The 25,630-nt window shown below is 38.8% G+C and overlaps 1 protein-coding gene across 1 annotated transcript in view; it reads right to left on the bottom strand.

Moving 5' to 3' along the window:
• Positions 1–25,630, bottom strand: part of ANOS1 (anosmin 1) — a gene marked incomplete at both ends in the record, with an annotated part of 126,712 nt that overhangs the window by 77,688 nt on the left and 23,394 nt on the right. The window contains one exon of the mRNA XM_084227024.1: positions 25,195–25,242. Coding sequence (XP_084083150.1) covers positions 25,195–25,242 — 48 coding nt within the window. The remainder of the gene's footprint in view (positions 1–25,194; positions 25,243–25,630) is intronic.

The raw sequence follows: 25,630 nt of genomic DNA, 5'->3' as shown, positions 1-25,630 counted from the left end.
TCAGTTTATGATTTGGGCACTAGATGACTTCTCTTGATTTGCACTCAAGAAGAATAAGAGTGAACCAACAGACCTGCCAAGTTACTGTGACAGAAGAGATGCCCACCAGTCTGGCCTTCACCTTAAGTCCTCTCTCCCTCCCTCTCTCCCCTCAAGCCTGCCCCTTAGCTCAATGCCCTCACCCAACATCCTGCACACCCAGCAGCTTCTCCAACTGCATCTGCCTGGGTGGAAGTGCTGGCTAACAAGATTTATGGGATGCAGGGAATCTGACATGACACAGCAAGAGAAGCTTCCTGCAAGAAGGAAACGTGTGCCTGGATCCAGACCTGCCTGTGTGTGCCTGCAAAGCGACTGGATTCTCGCGGAAGAGAGCTGACTGCACATGGGGAACAACACTCCAGAAGATTCTGCTGTTCTCTGCCTTTCCCAGATGAAATATTTTCCTCTGAAAGGTAGAAGTGTTTCAAGTAATTTCCCGATCACATTGAAACAGATTCAAGTATTATCTCAGCCTTGAGAACAAATTAATGCGATGTCCTAGTCTGGGATTTAGGACACAGCAAGAATTTCTCCCTGAAAGCTTGAAGGTGTCACTTCATCACTTCGTCACAGGGTCTTTTGTTCATCACAAGGCACATAAGTTTCATCTGTATTTTCATTTTAAATTTTTCATATTGCATATTTTTGTTAGGCAGGCAAACTGCTGTTGCATTAATTCTGTCTGTTGAGGGAAAAAAACAGGGAAAATCATGTAAAGAAATTTTAAAGTCAATTTTAGCATAAATACTCTGAGACTGAAACAACAATATATTAACTTCACTTCTTATTTTCTGAGTCATACAATATGTTTTGCATATTGTCATAATTTTAGGAGACATGCCATATAGGAAAAAGCAAGATCCACAGATCAAAGACTTGGCAGACAACTTTGTAGATTATTTCATTATGTAACCACCCTTCTAGCTAACTCCAAAAGCAAAAGAGCTGCTACAGATGGTTTCTGATGTCAATTCTTTCCTCATCATAATTTTAAGACATATTAGAACAATTGAACACATCAGAACAACTAAAATAATATCCAGCCAGGCCAGACCTGTTTTCCTTTCAAAGAAAATTAGAAGAATGATCATTAAGGGCTTACCCAAATGCTTCCTTCATCCCCCCACCTTGCATATTTTAAAAAGTTAGCTATGATTGTTTCCCACACTCAGCTGACATACAGGATACTTCAGTATTAAATTATTCAATCTGAACTCTAAATTAGATTTGTCTCAGACTCACTCTGTAGCTCCTTAGTCTCTTACAGTTGATTTAAATATGAAAATAAAAGCCAGTTTTTTATTGAAGCTAAAAAACCAAAGGAGAGCAACATAAAATAGAGCAGAAGTTTTAGTTTCACAGGGAAAAGAAGTAAAGTATTTGATTTCCTGTGAACCTTATAACTGCATCTTTTACATTCTGGATCACAATATAGCAAATAAATACTGTACTTTCATAACATTTCACATCTCCATCATCAACTTCAACCACCATCACTAAAAAGACTGAGATGATTTACACAGCAGCATGTCACAGCTTCAGTCAGGATGGCAAGGACTTATATAGAGCTGAAAGCAGGAAAAATACTATGTAGGCCACCAATCTACTAGTCATTTTCTTATTCCATTATGCCAACTGTTATCAAAAGACATTGCACCCATAAAGTGCAAGAAGTTCCCTGTCTATTGTTAGCCATGGAGGAGTTAACTACAATCAACACAGTCAATGTTCACAACAGACAGGTATATATTTTAAATTGAAATTAACTTATCAAATATTATTAAGAGGACATTAATTTAAAGCAATCTATTAGAACAGTTGATGATATGTAAAGAAGAATCAAGCTCTTTATCTAGCTGTAGTGCTGGAAATAGAAAAACAAACTATGGCAGATTTTTTCACTCCTATCAGTTTATCATGGCATCAGTTATCATCCAAAAGAAGGGGAAAAAGCCAGAATTAATCCAAAATGCAAATCTAGCCAAAAAGGAACATATCTTACATTATAACACATGGAATAGTCCATAAACATGCCAGTAAAGCTTCCACTTTGGGAAAGCCATTTATACCATAGTGTAATTCTTCACCTACTTAGCACAATAAAATGTAAACACTGATATAATTAGAAGAAACTGTGAAAAAGGCTGATGATTTTCTTGGTAGAGAGTATAATGAGTCTTTTTTATTGTTGTGTTATTTGCTACTCTTTCTTCCCTATACTAGACCAGTTGCCATGAAAAATGATTATAGAATTCAATGGTATTAAATATCCAAGCAGACAATAGTGACCAGCACCCCACATGCCTGCATGTGTAGCCTAAAAAAAATCTCTCCTGTCTTATTCTTACTTAGGGAAAAAAACCAAAAATCAATATAAAACTAGGACTAACATTTGACAAGAAATTAAGCCTTCCTTCCACCAGAGCTGCCCTTGGATGCCATTCTGTTAATATGTTGTGTACTCATATTTCTTTCCTTCCTGTCTCTCATTGCTGATTTACATAAATTCATATCAGACTTGAGCTGGTGCTGACTCCTAACAAAGACACTGGACAGTATAAATTCCCTATGTTCACTAAAATACTTCATTCTACAAAGAATGGGAGGTACATATTATTCCATTTTACAGATCCAGGGAAGTTATAGAATACAGAGAACATAGAACTTGCCAAGACAACTTCAAGTTTATCAGCAATAAGAATGTGCATTTCTCAACTACAGGTAAATCAAAAAAGCCTTACTCCTACCTGAGTTACAGTTCCCTGTAAGTAACTCACCATTTAAAATAATTTTTTATCCCTGGGTGACAGCACAGACATCCCCAAGCCTAAAGTAATACATTCAGATTTTGCTGTGGTGATCCCCATACCCCACCTCTGTCTTCTGTTCTGCTCTTTGCAGAATAGAATACTGTACCCTGAGATTTCCTCAGGAAGGTGGGTCTTTTGACTTTTTCCAATCAATTTTGACTTTTTTCAATTAAGCTGCTTGTCGAAAACTGTAAATTTGTCCAGATTAACTTCTTTTGACTGAAACAGGTTGGGATGTGCTCACTGCAGCAGCAGAGTGAAGAAGCAGTAATCATGGGGATAGTACAGTGGGAAGAAATTTTAATTAGCTAGGGGACAACTACCTCTTCAGTGGTACTGTAAGAATCCCAGAAAATATAGTGCACAAACCAGAATCTGCAGTCCAGCTTGAAGGAAAGGTGTGTGTTGTGATAGAAGGAGAATTTACCTGGTTAGCACTGCACTAGCCTGACCTCTGTACAACTGCTAAGTGAATGCTCACTGTGAGAAAGCTCAGCCAACTGAACTACAAGAATGGTGAGAACAGGTTGAAGGAAATTACAAGTTCCAAAGATAAGGAGAAAAAGTGATTGATTCTCACCCATGGACTTAAGGCAACCTCTCACAAGTGTGAATGTAAATCAAAAAAAACAAGGACATAATTTAGCAAGGTAGCTAGTGTGCAAATTAACACTGCCATAACTCTCTGTAATTGTAACAATATGGTCATATCACAACTCAGTTTAGGGTAATTAATATTTTTTTCCATATTTGTCTTACAACTATGAATTCCAAAAGTGCAAGCGGTGTCTCCTTGTGAATAAAGTCACCTGCAATTATAAAGTGACCAAGTAACTATCAGTCCTACCTGCAATATTCCTTACTGATGTAGACTGCTAAGAATTAAATTGTACTTTTTTGCAGCTCAAAAAACAGCTTGTGCAAACCTAAAATTAGAACATCCCCCTCCTCCAAGGTGTCTTATCCATTCCTTTAAAATATTCACATCAACCTGAATATGAATTAAATGCAGTTTCTCTTATTTTTCCTCTCTTAAACAAAATCTGCATTTCAAAGGAAACAGACATTTTTATGTTGGATAATGAAGAGAGTATCTGCCTACTCTTCCTTTTGTGTTTCATGTTTCTTATCTCCTCTTTTCAAATTTTCTTCTTAAATCCCTTAATTTGGCTGGTAAGAAATGTGTTGTCCAAATAAGCACATATTATAAACAATCAGAGGGTCTGATTTCTAATTTGTATAGCACTTCAAAATGATACCTATAGCTACTTCATGGAATAGTTAAAGCTGGAAATGATCTCTGGAGACCCTCTAGTCCAGCTCCCTTTGCTCAAAGTCCACTAGTTGTTCCATATAGAAAGAGTGTTGCTATTGTATATGCTTTTATGCTACAGAGAAGGGTCATTCTTTGATTATATTAGAATCCTACATGCACAAAAGCTCCATAAGAAACAATTCCTTTGTTTCCCATTTCCCATGCAAATAAAAATTATTCAACAAAAGACTACAGCACTATACATAAAAAAGTAACTACAATTACAGATATGCTCAGCCTTCACAGAGTGTCTGTTTCACCATAGAACAGAAGTACCAGAACAAAAGTAACAGTAGAGATAAATTTAATGATACTGTCATAAAAAGCCACCAAACTGTTGTGTTTTAAGGGTTGCCCAAGGCCATGATGTGGGAATGCTTCAGGGTGGGAACACCTGGAACAGGCACTACTTGAGGATGCACTTTTAGACATGAATTAGATACTGGACAAAAAGATAAATAAAGAAACATTAGGCATTTAGTAACTCTTTTCTTGTAATACTAACTAGATATATCAGTTACTAACAGACATTTAATCTATTTTATAAATAGCAACAACTTTGGTGTGCCATCCTAGTATTTTAGACACACGTAATTCTTCAATAAGATAGAGTTTATACATGCACAGACATCTTATCTAGAGATTCTTGCAAAGAGCACTCTATAGTTTCTAGGAGCTCAGACTGTAATCCTCTGTAAGTATTTCTGCACCAACAAAGAAAAGCAAGTCCTGAAGCAGTAAGAAGTACTCCAAGTAGAGCACCACTGTTTAGCTTCAGAATTACACTATCTGCAAAGATGGCACTGCAAGGTCAATGAACTTCAGTGCTGTTACCACACTGACACTTTCAGAGAAAGTTACACTGACCTCCTTGGGACTGGATTTTTTACCTGAAAAACACAGTAGAGGAACCAGGTACAAGTATCTCTAAATTGAGGCCCCAGTAGAGAAATCTATGATGGATGGTTACAAATTTAAGAGATTTCTAGCTTTTCATTGCAATCTCTCACTGCACAGTCTCTTTTAAAAAAAGTTCTCTCAAAATATCCTGATGGTAGTCATTATTTTGGAAGCCTTATTATATTCAAGAGGAAATATGGCCATTTTGGACATATGCTTGACTGGCCATGCTTTATAAAAACATATACTCTAAAACAAAAATGAAAATCAGGATGACCCGCCAACTGGATTGCAAGCAAAAAAAAGAGTTTGAAAATATTGTGTAATGTTAAAGAAAGAAGCAGGCAAAAACTTCACCGGAGCTAACGTATTTACCAAGACGAGCAATTTGTTTTACCCATTTCAGCTCAACAAGAGGCAAAAGTCCCAAACAATTTTCTCAGTGTGTCATAAGCTATCATCTCCCCTAGCATATAAGCAACATTTCATGAAGCAGCAAAAATAAGAACAGGTACAGAGAGAGAAAAATAAATCTGCACTTAGAACCAACTAAAAATCACAGTTTTCAAACAAAAATTATTCCCTTCTGTGGAGAAAAGGATGCCTCTACTTATCTGAATGAAATACTGGACTCAGGGAAAGGCAGTTAAATTTTTTGAGGGAAGTGACACTAGAGAATGGAAGCTGAAAGGTGAGTTGAGATGACGTGTAGGACATCTGCAAGCAGAAAATGCCAAATGTTTGTGCTTCTTTTCTTCCTTTTCACAGCAACTCAAATGATCAAAGGCACATGCTTGTAAATGCTGGCAAAGTCATGACAAAGGTTAAGACTAATCCACACACTTGAAGAATCAAAAGATTCTCCAAACACACAGCCCTTTAAAATTAGAATTTAGGCAAGTGGAAATCAGAAAGCAGGAGAGATTAGCATCTTTGAGAATTGTGCATTCCTACTTAGATAGATGCTTGCTCACATAGATAACACAGCAGAAATACAAGGGAAAATGTTCTATCTCCCCCAGACACCTGTTTCAACTTTGTGTTATTTGTTAAAAGCTCAGACATGGGACAAGACAACCTGACTTGAAATATCAATTCTGTATAAAAGCTGGTATTTGGTAAAAACATCCACCACAAACCAGTCACAAAGAATGAAGATGTATGTATTATCCCAGCTGTAGCCTGCAACTTCCAAACAGAAAAATTGCGAGTTTGAAACCCATGTGCAAAATCTTCAATTTGAAGGATGTAATTGCTGAATGAAGACTTTGAATGACATTCACTAAAATTTTGCCTGGATACAAAGTAAGGAAAGACCCAGGAAATTGCTGTGCTGGATTTGTTTGCTGGGATGTGTGACCAAGTAAAGGCCTCCGGATTCAGGTCTCAACAAAAGCCTCCTGGGCCAGGTAATTGAATGTCACTGCCAATGTCAAGTCCCTTGCTTCAGTGAGAATAAAAATTACTTATTTTCAAATAAATATCTAGGTACATATATACAGCATTGACAATCTGCATACTGCATTACAAATCTCAGGCATTAAATTAACAATTTCGGAGCATAGAAACTTGTGAAAAAGCAAGGAAAGTTGCACTGATTTCAGTAAAAGTCAGGAGCTTTGGTATCAGAAGAGATTTAGATAATTAGCATCTTGAAAACATATCACATTATGGTATGTTTTCCTTATCATTACATTATCAGATCTAGGGATATCTGAAAATTCTGATATTCCACATAAAGGCTGCCTAAGGGGGTCAGGCTGGTTTATTTATACTTGGACTGAAACTCTCGTTTGTTTCACATTTGTCTTTCAAACAGATTTCTGACAAATTTTTATAATTTCTGTCTCTATAAATCAAGCATCATTATGTATCTGCCACATATTCTACACATAGAATAAAACAGGAATAATAATTTTAAAAAACAACCTTTTCTGGGAGATCCAATTGCATGTCCTAATGTTCTCTACTGGAGGGCCCAAGCAAAAAAAAAAAAAAGAACCTTTAAGATTCTTCTAAAAAAATGAAAAGAATAAATCCCCTGAAGGTTGTCTCTTAATGTGTTTTTCCTTAAATTAGTGTTAGAGAATGTTGGAGGGGAGCAGTGTTGTGTCCCACTCACTCCTTGTTTTTCTTTGTGGGAGCATGCTATTGTACAATAAAAATGTCTTTTCAGTAATTTGTCATCTGCTTTGAAATCATTCCTTTCAATATAACCTTTTGTTAAGATCAGGCAATAGAACACATCTCCTTCTGCAGAAAGGCACAAATTAAATTTCTGGTACACATGGGTGGATGAGTTCTACTGCCAAATTGTATTTCATTAACACAGTTAAAAGATGAAGACATTTGACACACTTATACCTTGTATATAAGTCTGAATTAAAGTTATCACATTTGTATTCTCATGCTTAAACTCAGAACCACAAGCTCCTCCTAAAACTGGTATAATCTGACAAATGCTAAACTTCATACTTTTACAAAATTATTCCTTTATTTATATGTATTTATATGTATTCACTTTATGTATACATATGTACTGAAGAGGAAAAGGCAAATGGAGCATATTTTGACTTAGAACCTAAAATTGTGTCTTCTTTTCACCTACTCCAATGTTCCCTGTGAAGCGGCAGCCCTATCATAACCCTTATTTCCAAACAATTTCACATTATTGGAAGTCCTGCATAAACAGACACTGCAAGCCTGGACTTTTATGACCGCCCTACCACCCATATTTCACAAGTCTGAAGAAAGTTTAGAAACCTACTTCTTTACAGAAAAACGTCCCTGTGCTTTTTGTGGTCAGATATTTCAACTTCTCATGTCCCGATGTGCAGAGACCATGCTGCTAATGCCTACACTTGTGCATATAAATCTCTAATCTGTCAATCCAGTTGCCTGTGAATAGTCTATTTAGGTTGGGTTTAAAGCAGTGGGAAGTCGACCTACACGAGAGAGCTGCCTTGTAGAATGACCGGAGGTCAGTGTTATTATCTCTGTAGGCTACCAATGGTGCATTTGTTCCACCCTGTGTATGAGTCATTCATTTCTAATAAGCTCCACTGCGCTTTGAAAGCGCTGGGAGGGATGGGTACAGCAGCTTATCTTCTGTCAATTGGCTGAAGCAGACGATGACTCCAAAAAGAGATGTCCTCAGTATTTAACTGCTCAACTAGAAGATGATTTAACTTTGTTATAAATAAATTAGAGACCTTACACCCAAATCCCAGCAGAAGTATGCTGTAATCCCACTTTCTATTCAGACTGCCACTTAGCCATATACTTCCCTCACTTTTGAAGTTCTCATTGTTTACAAATACCTGCTAAAAATGTGTATAGTCAATAGCAACTTCCCATTAAAAGCAAAAATAGTTACTAAAGCCAGTCTAAGCAATTAAAGTACAACTACATTATGCAGATGTAATTCTAGATCAAATAATTTCTCCTTCAAACATAGGATTTAAATAATTCGAATTAAACAAGTTCAGCATTCAACTGAAAGTAAGATACATACAGATTTAGGTTCAAATTTTCCAGATGCACAACTCCCATATGGTTTCAACAGAGTAGAACATTTCTCTTTTATAGGTTTCTTGAGGGAGTGAGAGAGGAAGGTGAAAGGAAAACACGATAAAACAAAACCATTTCTGCATTCCTGCAATCACTGACATTTGTAAACGGCTCTGAGAGTCTTGCAAAAAACTATTCTCCTACTCAACATATTTGTAAAACATATTTACACATAGCCATGTATAGATTTTAATACAGAACTGTCATTTAAATGTTTCATACACCCTTCTGATGAGGCACTCCTGTTAGTCTTGGAATTCCTTCCACAATTTAGCTGCTGCTGTTTTTATCCTTACTTATTCCATCTCTCTGAGGCATCTCCTTAAAAGACTATCTACCTGTTATCTTTATAAGATGTGGCATTTTTAGATAGTGGACTATAGAATCAAGGAGAAATTAGTTAAAGCTTTCTTAATACAAGAGACAAAGGTGTCAAGACACATAAATGTCTGTGGCTTTGTCTTGAAAAGATACATAGCAATACAACTTGTCAGCTTGACAATTCTTCCAGGCTTTGTTTACTGTTCTTGCAACATTCACAGAAAATGAGATCACCAATCAGACAAGGTCAGAATATCATGCTATCCAAATGCTGGATAAAATATAGCACTGAGCATGCAAAGTGAATGTCACACATCATTACAGAGAGCTCAGATTACTGTAGGCACACAGTACCAGGCTTCAGTAGTAGTTGGATTTAATGCAACATCTACCACTTTGACAGACCACTCCAAAGTAACTACATATATAATTCATTTAATTATTTTTTTAAATTATTTCCTTTAATAGCATTATGAAGCCATGAAAAAAATGCTTAATCATTTTCTGAGTATCCATCTTTTTCATTTCGCAATACATTTCTAAAACCTATCCATGTCCTTTCCTTGTTCTGTGATGCCTACCTTCAATTCAAGTACCAAATGTGGAGTCATTTGCAAAGCTGAAACAGTAGAATACAAACAAGGGGCAGAAAGGTCAAAATAGGCCTGACATCTTTACAGGCCTGTCTTCTCACTGACAGATTTCCCAAAACACACTGTGCTTCTTGTTAAGCAAGTGTCACCAGTTTCTTTATTGTCTTCTTCCAAGGTGTTAAACAGCTCTGTACTGTTTGATAACCTGTCATCACCCAACAAATGTTAGCAATAAAGAAAAAATGCACTAGCTTTCCGTGACAGCATAATAAAACATACTCAAGAGCTTTTGCCTAAACTCACTATTTGATGAAAATAAAATAAAAACTATATTGAGATTTCTCAGCCTTTCCTCAGGGAAAAAAACCCAATAAACCAAACTATAATGCACTTAAAATGCCACCCCAGACTGACTGATCAATTAAAAGAGTTTCTGTGCAAACATAAAATACACTTGCCACAGACACAATAGTTTGAATTGCACTGACCTACCCAGAAAACTGACAACTGTGTGGGTAAAAAAACCTTCAAATCATTACAGTATGGCACTTTCTTTCTTTCTTCCTTCAATTCCATGGTGAACAACTACTTTTTTTTTTGTTTTAAATTTTTCTTAATAACAGCTAGACAATTAAAACCGCAACTCCTTTTTCTAAGAATAGGAAGGTGTGGTAGGCAGATGGCAGAGGTGCAAAAAGCCTCCACTAGGATCCTGCTGGCAGGGCAGGAATGGTCCCTGACATTTGTTGGTAAAGATGCAAGTATGTGATCTGCCTACACTACTATGCTGCCTGTTCATTCCTCTTTCACCACCCTGCTGTGCCCTTACTTCTTTTTTTGTTAACAGAGCACCATGAACGTCTTTTAACATTTTTATTTAATCTGCCAAAAGTAGAAGTTTAAATAGCCATTAAGTGCACTTACGAGTCACTAACTCTTTTAAATCACTACTACATCTGATAATCTTTCTACCACAGAACCTGCAAAAAGGGGGAATAAAAGCTGAATTTCTAATTACTTCCATCTTCCCCTATTAGTGATTAAAAACATTCATGTATATGAATAGTGTTTGCAAATCCATTTTGCTGTAGATGTTGTCAGGATAAAAATCTTTAAAGTGTACTGCCTATAGATACACCCACTTCCTTACAATAATTACTTTCAAGTGTATTATGAAGTAAATTTGCATAATGTTGGACCCCAGGAATAATGAGGACAAATAAGCCTTTCCCTGAAGATGATGATGACCTACTTACTTGCCATTTAAGGAATTCAATTCCTCAATCTGCAATACTTTCAAACACTTATTAACCTGAGGAAACATGAAAATCTGATAATTTCCCCTACAGATGGCTATTACTTGAATGAAGCGCATCTTGTGATTTTTTGCGCCATTATTAATATTTAACAAAAACTGTATCTCCACAATAAAGCTACACCAATTTAGTTTTCCTGGTTTCACTTTATTTAAGGGGAGGAGTAGAAATTGAAAGAAAAAAGTAAGGCAAGAAAGCTACCAACTAAACATATATTTTTTTAAAACCACTCATTTGTTATTCAAATATGTTATTTAACTATAGATTAAATTTAAAATATTCAGTTACGATACAGAAATATTTCTTTCATATTTTGAAGAAAATAAGCAATTAAAAGGGGATTCTTTTATGTATCATGGCCCCACCACAAATACAGGTTACAATTATTGTAGGAGTTGTATTTGACACAAATTGAAACATGACTTTGGATGAGGAAATTGAACAGAAAAAGCTGAACTCTAAAGAAACACAATACTTCTGTCATGCAGATACCTTCAACAACAAACAGGAAAGGAAAATAGAACACTGAATAATATATGAGCAGAATAGATCAGCAGTGGAATGATGTTGGAGAGTTTCTCTGAAAAAACAATGTTTCTTTAAGAAACATTTGCTGAGCCAGGTTTGGTGAGCCAGGCTTGGTAGTGTCTTCAATGATTTAAATAGTTACTCATCAGCTCTATTGTCTCAGTGCTTCTTCACAGATATAAATCCTAACATTTCAAAAATCTCACCCAAAAAACTGCAATTCCCTCCCTTGCTCCTGGCTCTTTAGGAGCTTTAGACCTGCCTCCTGGTGAGTGAATAATGATATCCTCAGATATCACTCAACAATATGGTCCAGAACCAAACAAAAGTTAACAAGTGTAGCCAGACTGAGCTCTGCCTGCTGGGTCTGACTATAGCTCCCAGGAGCATTCCTGCAAGCAAACCAGGTTAGTTCTCCTCCCAGAAACCTGCATGGACCAGGCCAGGGATGTGTTTGGTGCTCTGCCTTGTGTTCTCAGGCCAAACTGAAAGAAATCCAAATTTAGGAAAAGCACACGAGAATCTATGTAATGTTAAAGCCTGATTTAAGTGGACAAAAGTTAAAAAAAAAATTATAAAGTGGTAACTACTGTTTAACCACTATTTTGTTGTTTACTAGGGTTAGCAGGGTGGTCATATCTATGTAAAACAAAATTAAGTCTATTTCCCTCCTGAGGGTGCTCAAAGTTTAGTGAGTAACAATGCAGCTAAATGTTTCACATAAACAAAAAAAAGATAATATTTCATTCCTACTATGAAACCACTTTAAAATTTGATTCTTCATTCCTAGCTCTGGAAAATTTCTACTGTTTTTGGAGGGTGCAGTTCAAATCCCCAATGCTGTAACCCAGTTTTATTTTCTTGCTCATACCCTGATTTATTGTGGATTTTGAAATGTAATGGATTTTAGATATAACAATATCACGTGTATGGGAAAAATAAACACAGTCAGTTGTATTCTTTATTCAAAGTCAGGGGCTGCAAACTCCGACATTCTTTGGAACCCATGGGTTTTGCAACTTAAAGCAAACAGAGTATTAGATATATTGGGGAAAAGGTCCTTGTTCATAACTCAGTCTTCTGGTTCATACTCCAAAGGAAAAAAATTCCTTCACAGATTTAATTACAGCAATCCTTTAAAATTTCTAAATGCATAAGCTGAAAACACCTACCTGAAACAAGAAATCCATTTTGTACACACATACACCAGCATCAAAACAAGGCTGAATAGGTATCCACGTCTTCTTTCATTTTATTGTAGTTGATCCTGCTGGCATTTCAGCATGGGCAACTCCTTATGCTGAACATGAACCCAAAATACTCCTTCACATCTTCCATGTGGATTAAATGCATATGTCAGCATTCAATAAATATGGCTATGAATTTCCCTTTCACTTTACACCCCAAGTAATTGTTCACTAGTTTAAAATGAGGATGCAAACCAAATGTAAATTAGACTGCAGGTAGTTGCCTATAGAATCATTGCAGATTTCAGAAAGTTTATGGTATCAGAAAAAAGGCCCAAATATTTTCCTGTCACTATCTCCATACTGGGACTTCTATGTGTACAGTTATATGCTTCCACTGTGCATTTAAATTCTTCAGGCCATAGAAGTAGCTAAAAATATTTGATATGACTAAGATCAGAATGTATGCTTGTAATCCATGTAGTAGATGTGAATATTATGGAAGAATTGTCAGAACCAATTACCTTTCTGACCCATTCACCTGAGACTATACCCTGAATTGACTTTAAGCAGAACTTTTTAAGGAAACTCAATAAGGAAATCTACTTAAAATTCATAGCACAAAACTCGCTCTTTAACACTGCACCCTTTCAGAAGCATTTTTGTCTGTTGTGCACAGTTATTCTAATATACAGTCAGTGCTGAATGGCAATTAACTCTTCAGCATCTGATTAAATATCACAGTTAGTGTTACAAAATAAAAGCTGCAATTTCTGTTTAAGGACAGACCATGCCTCTGCGCTCAGACAGCTTTCCAATTCTTTGCAGGCACTCAAAAGTAGAAAAGAGTCATAGCTCTCACTTCCAGCTTAATGCTTTCCTTACACTTCAATGCATGTGTGGAGAAAAGGGCACTTGCATCCCTGCCTGTCTGCCTCAAAGACAGTTGCCTCCCTCTCAGCACAGTAACTCCATCTACCTAAGCACACTTTTCTATCTCCTTCAATGTTAGAGTAATGCAGAAACTCCAAGGGAGGTCACTTGAAAAAGCACAATCTTAACTTATAGATGGGTATAAAGCTTGTTGAAAGTCAGTATTCCTTACTTCACTGGGTTTTGAATAATGCCCCAGCACTAGTCAAGCAAAACTCTTTTTGAAGTCACGGTTAAGATACAGACATATGTCCCTTTCCAGTGGCTTGAATGTATTTTATTACTACATTAAAGGTCAAGGCAAGTACATTTTGTCTTTGTCACTTAACTAGAGCTGTATTTGACTTTGCAATTGTCTCCCACAAGAGGAGAAAAAGTCCATACATTAAACAGACTATTACAGCGAGTTTTGCACTATGAATTAATTAGGTTAATGAAATGCAATGCAATAAGATAAAATTAAGATTCTCATCTCAACTGCAAATTTATAAATTTTGTGCAGATTCTCTGACATATTTAGGTTATTAAAATTTCTTAATAGTAATTCAGGCAGTGGAACTTTGGAAACTAAGAATATATTTGGGAAATCAAAATCTCAAATATACTTTCATGTCACATATTTCCCTCTGCATATACCATGGAAAGTTATTAAAAGATGAGAAAAAACATGTGAAAGCTTTGAGCAAACTGAATGGTGAGAGACCTGGTAAAACTGAGGATTTTGGAATACAAATCTGTTACTTGTTTTCAAGAAGATTTACTGCTAATTCTCCTTAATCTCAGTAATAGCGTCTGTCTTTACTGTCTGACCAGTGTTGCTCCAATTATAACCATCCCTCTGCTAGGGATGGTTACTTAATCAACTGCTTTTTAGATGACAAAAATTTACAGTTGATTAGACTGAATAGCTCCATTGGTATTTCAAAAGTTTCTAGGAAGGGATTATTTTTGCGCTCAAATACCTCTAAATAAAGGATTCTGCGGTCTGAATGTCCTTGGATTTTGAAGAGTGTTCACTGAAGCAGACAAAGCTAAGTTAAAGAAGCATTTAGTGCTTCAGCACGCCAGCTTCAATAATATCTGTTGTGTTTATATGTGAGGACCCCCATGCCCACATTTCTCCCTTTAGCTGTAGTGTATGTCTCTATTTACCACAGCGTGTGCAGATTTAAAGTCTAAAGCCAGCACTGGCTTTTCTGAGAACAGACTTGAGACTGCTATGCTATCACCCTCAAAGCCAGTGTTGGCACAATTCAGTCATTAATGACAATTTTGTGTCCTTTCTCTGTGAAAGAGGGTTACTTAATCTTCAGCTGGTTATGCTCAGCATTGGCTCAGTATGCTCAGTATTCAGGAGTTCAAATTTCAAACAGCAGTGATCAGAGTTGATTATCTCCTTAGAACAGATTCAACTGGCCAAAAGAACAAGCTACAAGAACCAAACTTTTCTGTAAAGCCATCCTGAAGATCAAGGACAACCTCAACATTCCTCATTAACAAAAACCTGGGCTACAGAGACATAAAACCAATCTGATCCTTTCCTCCCTATCCCTCATAAGGGCTCTGGCAGTCCTGATAATCTTTTAACAAGGGAAAAAAGAAAGTAACTGGATTCTAACCATTTGTACTAGAGACAGAAAGTTATCAGCATCATTCAGAGTGAAGGCCAAGCAAAACACCTTCCATAAAGTCCTGAGGCCAGTTCTTCCAAGGCAAAAAAATTTAAGGTGCATAAAACAGCAAGCAGCAAGAGCTGAGAAGCCAAAACTAGCGTTCTGAAAAGGATATATCCTTTAGGTTGCACAGTATCACACAAAAACAAGGAACAGGGTTTAACACAGGTTTTTTTTCTAGCAGTAGGTTATTCCAGACCTACAGGTTTACTTATCCAGCTGGTAGCACCCGTGTTAGACTAGGACGACAACTGACGTGATCCAATACAGCAACTGTAAAGAATATGAACTTATTTCATGTTCACTTCATGTTCACTTATTTCATGTCCTAACACAACTGTTATTTCAATACCCAAAAAAATAAAATTGATATTTAAAATTATAAAGCAATACATCAGAGTATTACAGAGTACTGCAAATATTGTTTGCATTTCAATTCTGCTTATTTGTCAGTTCTCAAGGCCCTTAGGAACAAAGGGATTCCTGTAATCACAACACACTTATACACTAATGCTTTCATATAAACACAAACACTGAATCACAAAGCTCTTTCTTCTATTTACCCAAACACAAATATCCAGAACTTCAGTCACCCTATTTATTAGCTAGTACAGCTTTAATCATCTAACCACTATGGTTCTCTCAGTTCCCTCTACCTTTTTATAGCTGAATATTAAAAAAAAAATCAAATAATCCATGAGAACGCAAACAATAAATATCACATCTGCCTTATTTCTTATATGCTCATGACTTCTTATCTATTTAGCAGAACAATAATCTTATTGATCAATTCTTATGAACTCCAGTTTTATTAAATGGTTTTACATTTGTTTTTTCTTTCATCTAGAAAAAGCTGTCTAGCAGATCAAGAAAGATTTTTATTCATTGCATCTTTTTAGACAAAAAATCAAAACATTCATTATCTCACTCTTTTATGGGTGCCATTTAAATCACAGTACCACTATTCCTGCTAAACTTTACAAAGCTACCCCTAGCCTGCTCTAGCTTTACTGTGTAAATAACAGTGGCTCAACACACTTTCCAGCAGAGATGTGTGTTTCCTGGCTAAGAAACCTAGAATGTTTCAGCTACTTCAGGCTAATGATCTCTCAAATGCACACTAATATGTTTGATAGAAGTCTCTCAGCATGTGTGCACAGAATGCTTAACATAAGAATAACACTACTGTGGGCAGGGCAAATCGCTGACACCGTTTCAGACTGAGTTAGATGCTGGAGGCACAAATTAAAACTGTGAGCTTTCATTTCAGTGGGGTTTGACAGATGGAACACTGCATCAAATCTCTAATTGTTTAAACCATTAACTCATCTTTCCACCTGCATTATCTCTGGAAAGAGCTCAGTTGGAAGCCTGAAAATTGCTGGAATACTGAATTCAGGAGTGTACATTACTCTAAATAGAAAGTAAACTGTCTTTTTGAGAAAGTCAAACAGTATGTTTATTTGGCTGCAGAATTCGTAAACTGTTTATCTTTATTTTCACATTTTCCTCTCAGTTCTGAAAACTCATGAAATAGCCTTTCAGCCCTCTCACAGAATCAATCAATCAGGGACCACTGCCTTGGCCACTGGGAACTAGAAAGTTGTATTGCAATTCACAGTGCGTTATGATGATCCCCATTTATCTCCAGTCCTTGTAAATGCCACAGCACATGCAGCTCTAAATTATGCCTGCTGGTTTCCTGACTTTCAGCTGCCTACAAAAAAAAAAAATCTTGCATGAGGAGCTGTAAAAAAAAATAAATTATGCCTACTTCACAAACTCTTGAAATGCCTTTCAATGCCTTTCCCAGTCATTTCATCCCCCTTGCCCCCCACCTTAAGTCTACAACACATTTTTCACTAAGCCAGCATCAATGCAGGACTCTGCCCTTTCAGGTTACTCTCAGCAGCAATCAGCTCTGTTGTTTTTATAGGGAAGCACCTGTTAAATGATCAGCACTTCTAGGCAGTTGAGAAGAACAGCCTTGGAACTGTGGAGCTCGCATGTAAAAACAAACCAGAAAAATGGAGCAGGAACAGCAAAAGCCGCGCATTCACATCCAATCTAGCAAGAATGGCCGCTGGAAGGCAATGGGATTTCAAGGACAGAAGTTTTGCAAATGGCAGTAGGAATGAGTCATTCGGGGCTTAGAAAGCATAAGTAGAAAGAAGAAGAATACATTGGGCCAAGAATTTCATTAAGGGGCTGGAGCACCTGCCATATACAGAGAAGTGCAGACGAGCTTCGAGAAAAGGTTCAGAGGGATCTTACTTATGTTTATAAATATCCATTGAGATGCAATGAAAAGGAGGCAGCCAGGCTCTTCTCTGTCATGCCTACGGACTAAACAAGAGGCCATAAGCACAAATCAAAAAACAAGAAACACAGAAATTCTTCTACTGTGCAGGTAATCAAACACCGAAATAAGCTGCCTAGAGAGGTTGTGGTCTTTACGTATGGAGATAATCAAATTCCAAATGGATGTTGTTATGAGTGAAAAAAAGGGTTACCCATTTTTTAAAAAGTTGTAGAATTACAAGTTCAGCCAGTTCTGGCAGAGGTGAGTTCTTTGTTAGCTTCATGTTGTAATCACATGTTAAGAGTTGGTCATTAACTTCCTATTGTTGAGAATGCCCCTTTTTGTCAGTACCACCCTGCCTGCTGCCAGGAGGATGCTCCTGGGAGCAGCAGCCGTGTGAGCGCAGATCGGTCGGTTCTCCCCCACCTGAGCTGATCACTTTCACTAAAGGCATTAAAAAGGAGAAAGATCTCCTGCCCTACTTATTTCAGATGTGGTTCTGGACAACCTGCTCTAGTTGACCCTCCATTAAAAGATGTAAAAGGGTTTTCCAACAATTTCACTGATTCTTTGACTAATTTTTGAGAAACAGATAGATAGGCAGGCACACAAAATAGTGACACTAGTGGAGAGAAAGAGACAAAATATCACATAAAAATTCTTAGAGCATAAGTTAAGGAGATGCAACAAACCCCAACTCAGGAATTATGTAAAGATGTGAAAGTTAAATCCAAGAGCAAAGGTCAAGTCAGTGAAGGAATTCAAAACACAACACAGAATAGTTTATTGCTAAATAAACTATGCTGAATAGTTTATTGCTAAGCAAAAAGAGCAAAGCTCCAGTGCAGAGTTGTTGCCCTTGAAGTACTTCAGTCAGCCTTGCAGATTATTTTCTTAGGCCAGGTTTTGATAGTATTTCTTCTATCAAGTAATTCTTAAATCCACATACAGCAGTTAGGGCAAGACTGATCAGCAAATTTAATAGTTATTGTAATGCTTTAACCGAGTTAGTTAATCAGTGATATGAAGGTTAGAGGCAGCCTGGGATGCAATGTTCATGGACTAGTGAAGTTTACAGTCCTGAGGAATAAGGGTCAGGAAAAGAATAAGGTCAGGACCCTAAATAGTAGGAAAGTAAACTTCCAGCTCTTCAAGATGTTAGTCAACAGGACTCCCTGAGAAACTACTCTAAAGGACAAGAGACCAGAAAAGAGCTAGCAGGTCTTTAAGGACATGTTCCGTATAGCAAAAGAACTGTCAATCCCCAAGTGTAAAAAATCGGGAAAGGACAGCAAGAGACCTGCATAGATGAGTGGAGACCTTCTGGTCAAGGTAAAGGGCAAGAAGGAAATGCAAAGGCAGTGGAAGTATGGACACCTATCCCGCCAAGAAGGGTTAGGGAGAAGGCTGAGGTATTCAACATTTTTCCTCTCAGACTTCAGAGGCAACCTTTTTTTCCCCCACCTCCCAAGTGGATGGGCTGCAAGAGAGGGACTGGAGGAGCAAAGTCACTCCACCTGTAACCAAAGATCAGGCCCATAACCACCTGAGCTACTGGAACATGCATGGCCTATGGGACCCGATGAGATGTATCCCAGAGACCTGAGGAAACTGGCTGATGTAGTTGCCATAATTTTTGAAAAGTCATAGCAGACAGGTGAAGATCCAGGTGGCTGGAAAAAGGGCAACACTGCACCCACTTTAGAAGGTAGAAAAAAGGACTCTGGGAACTACTAACCTGTCAGCCTCATCTCTGTGCCTGGGAAATCACAGAACAGATCCTTCTAGAAGCTATGCTAAGGCACATGCAGGATAGTGAGGTTATTTAAAATACACAGCATGGCTTAGTTTAACCAGGCCTTTAATTGGGCCTCTCACAACATCTCTCTCTCCAAATTAGAGAGATGGATTTGATATATGGACTCTTTGGTAGAAGAGAAACTGGTTGGCTGCCTCATCCAGAGGCTGGTGTTCCCTAGAGGTCACCAGACCCCTGGGCATCAGTACAGCTTACTATTGTTATCTGAGGGGGCCCTAAGCAAGACCCTCTGCAGATGACACCAAGCTGTGCAATGGGACTGGCATGTCTGATGCTATCCAGAGGGCATTGGACAAGTTAAAAGGGGGGCCCCATGGGAATGTTATGAGGACCATCAAGTGCAAAGTGCTGACCTCGGCAAGAGCATCCTTTGTATCAAAACAGGCTGGGGGATGAGGGAATTGAGAGCTTCCCTGTGGAGAAGGACTTAAGAGTAGTGCGGGTAAAAAGCTGGATACGAGCCCAGAGTGTGCACTTGCACTAACTGCATCCTGGGCTGCATCAAATGCAGTGTCATCAACTGATTCTGTCCCTCTACTCTGCTCCAGTGGGACCCCACCTGGAGTGCTGCTTCCAGCTCTGTCCTCAGCACAGGAAATATGTGCCCCTGTTAGAGCTGGTCCAGAGGAGGGCCACAAAAATTATCAAATGGGAGAAGCACCTCTTCCAATAGCAAAGCTGACTGACTACCTGTGTTGGAAACAAGCTGAATTATGTTTTAGATGAAATCTATACATTACATCCTGTATATAACCTGTACCTCATAATGCTTTAAAATAATCACTTAGGTAACTCAGAGTTTGATTTATCATAACAAATATGATTAGTTGGAAGGGAAAAGGAGGAATAAGCCCAAAATAGGTTATATTTGCCTACCTACAGGCCTAACTCATGTGAAAATATTATTTAAAGACAGTCTGAAGATGACAGGCATTAGTATATTTATTGCACCATTTTGCCAAACACTTGGCTTTGATGGAAGACTTTAGGCCAGATGCATAAGAAAACAAGATCCATCAGTTTCCAGCTTTAACTGTTTTTACCAGACAATAACCTCTGCGGAGGTTCTATTTTAAATTCCTCTGCTGAACCAGCTGTTGGCAACAGGAACTGGGGTTTTATGTACTCATGTATGGGGTAAAAAAAAGGGAGCGTCTGTTTGTCTGGTTCTCTCCCCAGATAAGCTTTTTACCCCTGTGGTGTCTAGAAATGAGTAGAACTGATGAGATCCAGGTGCTGGTCCAACAACTGTGCTAAGAAATACTGAGCCCAGCTCAATTCAGCCCACTTTTTTTCAGTCTCTCCACCTTGCAGTTCTACTTCCTCATGCTGTTGTTTGTGAGTCCACCTCTGCATTACTCAGCAAGTCTGACAGGCTGCCAGCAATCTACTGGTAAAGTAAAAGAAATGCTAAATTTTAACTTTCATCACCTAGACCAAATATGAAACGAACTTCAGGACACAAACAATTCTATACCATGTAGTATCAATCCTAATGCGTGTGTCAAAGCAAGTGGAAACATTTATGTGGCTCCTGGGAACATGGAGGGCTGAAAGAGTATATGTGAATTGCCTCTACACAAATACAGTTTGAATCCACTCACCTTGTCCCAAAATGACAACAGGGCCACAGCTTTCTAGCAGCACAGTGGCTTCCAACTCCTCCTGTCTGCTGCCCACACTGCATGCACTGGTGCAAAGGCAGCTCTGCTGGCCTGTCAGCCAGCTGCCTTCCTAAAGGAACAGCCCTCAATTCCTCTGAGATAATTCTCTGGTGTTCCCCTGTTGGTTTCTGTTACATTAGGAATCCCTGGCTTGGCTCCCTAAGACTGCAAGTGCATTCCAGTGTGGCCAGCACATTTCAGAGTCACTGGCAGAGAGAGGGTCCTCTTGCATGCTGTCCCTCTAACCTTCACTTCTCATCCCACGGGTGACCCAGGCACAAACCTGATACTGTCCCCCTCCCACACCACAACCAGTTTAAAGCTCTATCAATGGGCCCCTCTGGTTCCCAAGCAGCAACTCTCCTCTCTGAGAAAGGCGAGTCCTTACTGGTACAAGCATGCCTGGTGCTGCATAGACCATTCCATGGTAAGAAAACCCAAAATTTTGGTGGTGATACCAGCCACAGAACCATGTGGTAACAGACTCAGCCCATCTGTTTCTTCCAATGTTGCTGCCTTCGACTGGAAGTATGGAGGAAATCATAACTTGTGCCTCAGATTCCCTTACCAAACATTTCAAGGCCCTGGAGTCCTTTTTGATCATCCTTGGACTATGTGTTGCCATTTCATCATCCCCTATGTGGAAAATCAGCAATGAGTAGTAGTCTCAGGACCGCTGCAGATTAGGAAGGTTCTGGGTGGCATCCCTACCCAGGCCCCAGGAAGGCAGCAGACCTTCCTGTGGGCAGGGCCTGACTGGACACAGCACTCCAGACGTGGCCTCACCAGGGCTGAGCAGAGGGGCAGGATCACCTCCCTGCTGGCCGTGCTCTCCCTAATGCCCCCAGGATCCCATGGACCTTCTTGGCCACAAGGACACACTGCTGGCTCACGGACCGGCACCCCCAGCCCTTCTCCACAGAGCTGCCTTCCAGCAGGTCACCCCCACCCTGTCCTGGCACACCCTTCTTCCCCAGGTGCAGGACCTGCCTTTGCTGAATTTCAGGCAGCTCTTCCCTGTCCATCTCTCCAGCCTGTTGAGGCCCTTCCGAAGGGCTGCACAGCACCCTGGGGTGTCAGCACTCCTTACAGCTTTGTGTTGTCACTGAACTTGCTGAGGAGGCATCTGACCTCTCATCCAAGTCACTGATGAACACAAGGAACAATACTGGGCCAGTACTGAACCCTGGGGGATACCACAAGTGACAGGCCCGAGCCAGACCCTGTGCCTCATTACATCCCTCTGCAATTTGCCAGTCAGTCAGTTCTCAATCCATCCAGTCCTTCCTTCCTGAGTTTGTTTATGAGAATACCGTGAGAAAGTGTCAAAAGCCTTGCTGAAATTGAGGTAGAAAATATCCACTGCATTTCCCCATCCACCCAGGTAAGGTGTTTCATTGTAGAAGGCCATCAGGTTGGTCAAGGACTGCTCCTGATAATCTACTTGTCATCCATGTGGAGATGGACTTCAGAGCGAGGCACTCCACCACTTTTCCAGGGCTTGGGATGAGGCTGACTGGTTGGTAAGTTCCCTAGGTCTTCCTTCTTGCCTCTTCTGAAGGCTGGGGTGACATTTCTTTTCTTCCAGTCCTCAGGCACTTCCCCTGATTGCCACAACCTTTCAAAGGTGATTGTGTGATTGTGTTTGGCCTGCTTACAGTGTTCACCAGGTCCCTCAGCACTTGTGGGTGCATCCCATCAGAGCCCATGGGCTTGTGGACATTAAGGGTTCTCTACTCCAATCCTCCCTAACCAAGGGAAACTTTACTACAAAACACTCCTTTACCCAGATCTCCTCTGTCAGAGATTCCTGAAGGCTGGTCTCATCAGTAAAGACTGAAGCAAGAAGGCGTTCAGCAACTCTGCCTTCTCCTGGTCCTCTGTTACCACAGTCCCCATTCCATTAATTAGAGATGTGTCTTGGCCTTCCTTGCCTCATTTCCACTCACTGACAACCTCTCTGTATTCATTCCAAGTGGCCTGACCTTGCTTCTGTCTCCTGTGTATTTCCCACTCACATTGGAGAAATGACACGAGTTCTTTATCCATCCACACAGGTCTCTTGCCCACTTTGCCCAATTTCTTGCTCACCAGATGCATCATTCTTGAGCCTTGCAGAAGTGATCCTTAAGATCAACTAGCTCTTCTGGACCCCTCTTCCCCACAGGATCTGTTCCCACAGGATTCTTCCAAGAAGACCCCTAAAGAAACTAAAGCTTGTTCTCCTGAAGTCCCTGCTTACTTGCTGCCCTGCCTCCTTCTTGCCTAACACTGAATTCCACAATCTCCTGGGCACTGCAGCCAAGGCTGCCCCCAGTCTTTACATCTCCAACAAGGCCTTCCATGTTCTTTGTAGTAAGGTTGAGCAGCACACCATTCCTTGTGGATTCTTCCAGCACCTGTCACACTCATACAAATCTCCTCCACTGAGGTGCTGAGAAGAAGTAAAAGGAATTTGCATTTTTAAAAGGTTAAGTGAATTCCCTGCATCACTTTGAAAATTTTAGCTAGCTAAAGCAGTTTTTTAACTTAGCAGTAGTTTAACTTTGCATTGCAAAACACAGAAAATCAAAGCCATGCTGGAAAGACACCATTATGCTTCAGTTGAGCTCTACTAACATGTTGGCCAAGTTTACACATTTATTTTCCAAATATGGCAAAACTGTTTTCTTAAGGAAAATATATTACCTTCCTAAGAAAGAATGAAAAACACAGGGTAACATGACTGCAAAGCACATTTTAAGTAATTTAAAACTTAAACTATCGTTATTTTGTAATACAATATAACATTAATTTGTAGCATTCTTACACTGGTTTCAAGATACTGATTCAATTTTAAGGTAAAAGTCATATCAGCTTATGTGGATTCAATAAACTTGGGAGTAACTCAGTGACTCTGCCCTGCTTTAAAACCTGGACTACTTTTCTTGTGTGTTTCCTTCCTTTTTGGGCAGACACAAACCATTGGAAAACCCTTCCAATTACTTACCACAGTAGGCTTTGCAACTAAATTTTTAAAAAACTCTATCAGGATCACTATGGAACAAGGCCCTCATGCTTTCCTGCAAAGACAATTCAGTTATCACGAAATACATACTTTGCACATCTGTTTGGGGTTTTCAAGAAGAATTTTAAGAATGGTAAGATTTCATTGCAGAAGTGAAATCCTTAGCAGTGTAACACAGCTAATAGGAAATGTTCCATTCCATTATTTTCTTATATTGACACTGTATACCCTGGATTTTAATACTGATAAAAGCTATCAACTTTGTTTTATTTACCTGCAACAGAACAGTCACAAAATCAGCCCATTTCCAATCCCTTTTATGCCAACGGAAAGCTAGATCAGCAAATGTGTAATCTCATTCTTTAAATGTACACAAGAAATCAACATGTGTTAAAATCAAGGGTTACCATCAGCATTTAACATTGACTGCATTATTGAAACAATACAGAATAATGCTACTTAGACTTAACTCCATTTTCAGTACAACCTTCATGAATAAAAAGGCCTAAATTATTGTCGAAACACATTTTTAGGACCTTTAGGCAAATTTCCAGTGACTGCATCTTCCATGAGATTTATGAACAGTCAGCAACAAATGTGCAATTCCATTTGAGCTACACATGCTACAGCTCCCAAATTATTGTTTCTTCCACCAGGCACCACAGAAAGACCCTTGCACAGGAGAATCAGTTTACAATTAGCCCATTTACCCTTTAGGCTTCCAGGGTTTAAATGCTAGAATGGGAAAGGGGCATCAATAGAGTCACTGGGATTTGTGTCAAGAATACTTTCCAAGAAACTCAGGTTCAAGATAAAAATTAAATACCCAAACTGAACGAAATGTTGAATGTTGAAATACCCTGGTACTGTTGGAGGAAGATTTTTAAGTTATTGACAATTTTACTCTCTTCGGACCAAAAACACTGAAAAAAACCACAAAGGAGACACCAGTTTCTAGCCAGTGTAAACTTTCTTAAAATGACAGTTATGTTGGTTTAACTATGCTTGATATGTATCCTCCACCATGGTTCCTTTCTCCTGAAAGAGTAAATCACTTGGTTTTAATTTTTGATATTTTATTGCAGGTTGAGGTTTCCAAATAAAATATAAACAGACACTTCTGAAAACAGGCTAAGAAGAAAAGCACTTAATCTACAGACAAAAAAAAGACTGAAAGCAGATAACATAAATGAGAGAGGAAAAAACAGACTTACCTTTGAACACTGTTTATGATTCTGGCACCAAGCAAGTGACCCATTGTTCTGAAAGACAAAAGAAATGTACATGAAGAGTAGTATTTCTTTCAGGCTGGACATATTCACCCTACCATATTTAATTGGAACACACCATCCAGTTCTGCTTAGAAAATTATGTTATGCCACAACGTAAGTACCAATCCTGACTCCTGGTCCCTTCTGTGAAGTTAAAGGCTCACACAAGTGTAAAGTGAACATTAAAAAGTTAGGAAAGCATTTCAGTGGGCAAGTTTAGTGGAAAACTGAACAAAGTCATCTTTCAGTCCATCTTTGTAAACACTGTTGTCTAGAATTGCTAAGTAGTAGACAAAAGGGAACACTTGCCTTTAAGAAACTGATATAGATTAGTACCAATTCATGAAAAGTCCATTAGTTGCATTTCAATATTGCAGAA

This window comes from Fringilla coelebs, assembly GCF_963513975.1.
Source record: "Fringilla coelebs genome assembly, chromosome: 2".
NCBI lineage: Eukaryota > Metazoa > Chordata > Aves > Passeriformes > Fringillidae > Fringilla > Fringilla coelebs.
The sequence above is the reverse complement of the archived record's forward strand: the minus strand, read 5'-3'. Positions and strand labels throughout refer to the sequence as shown.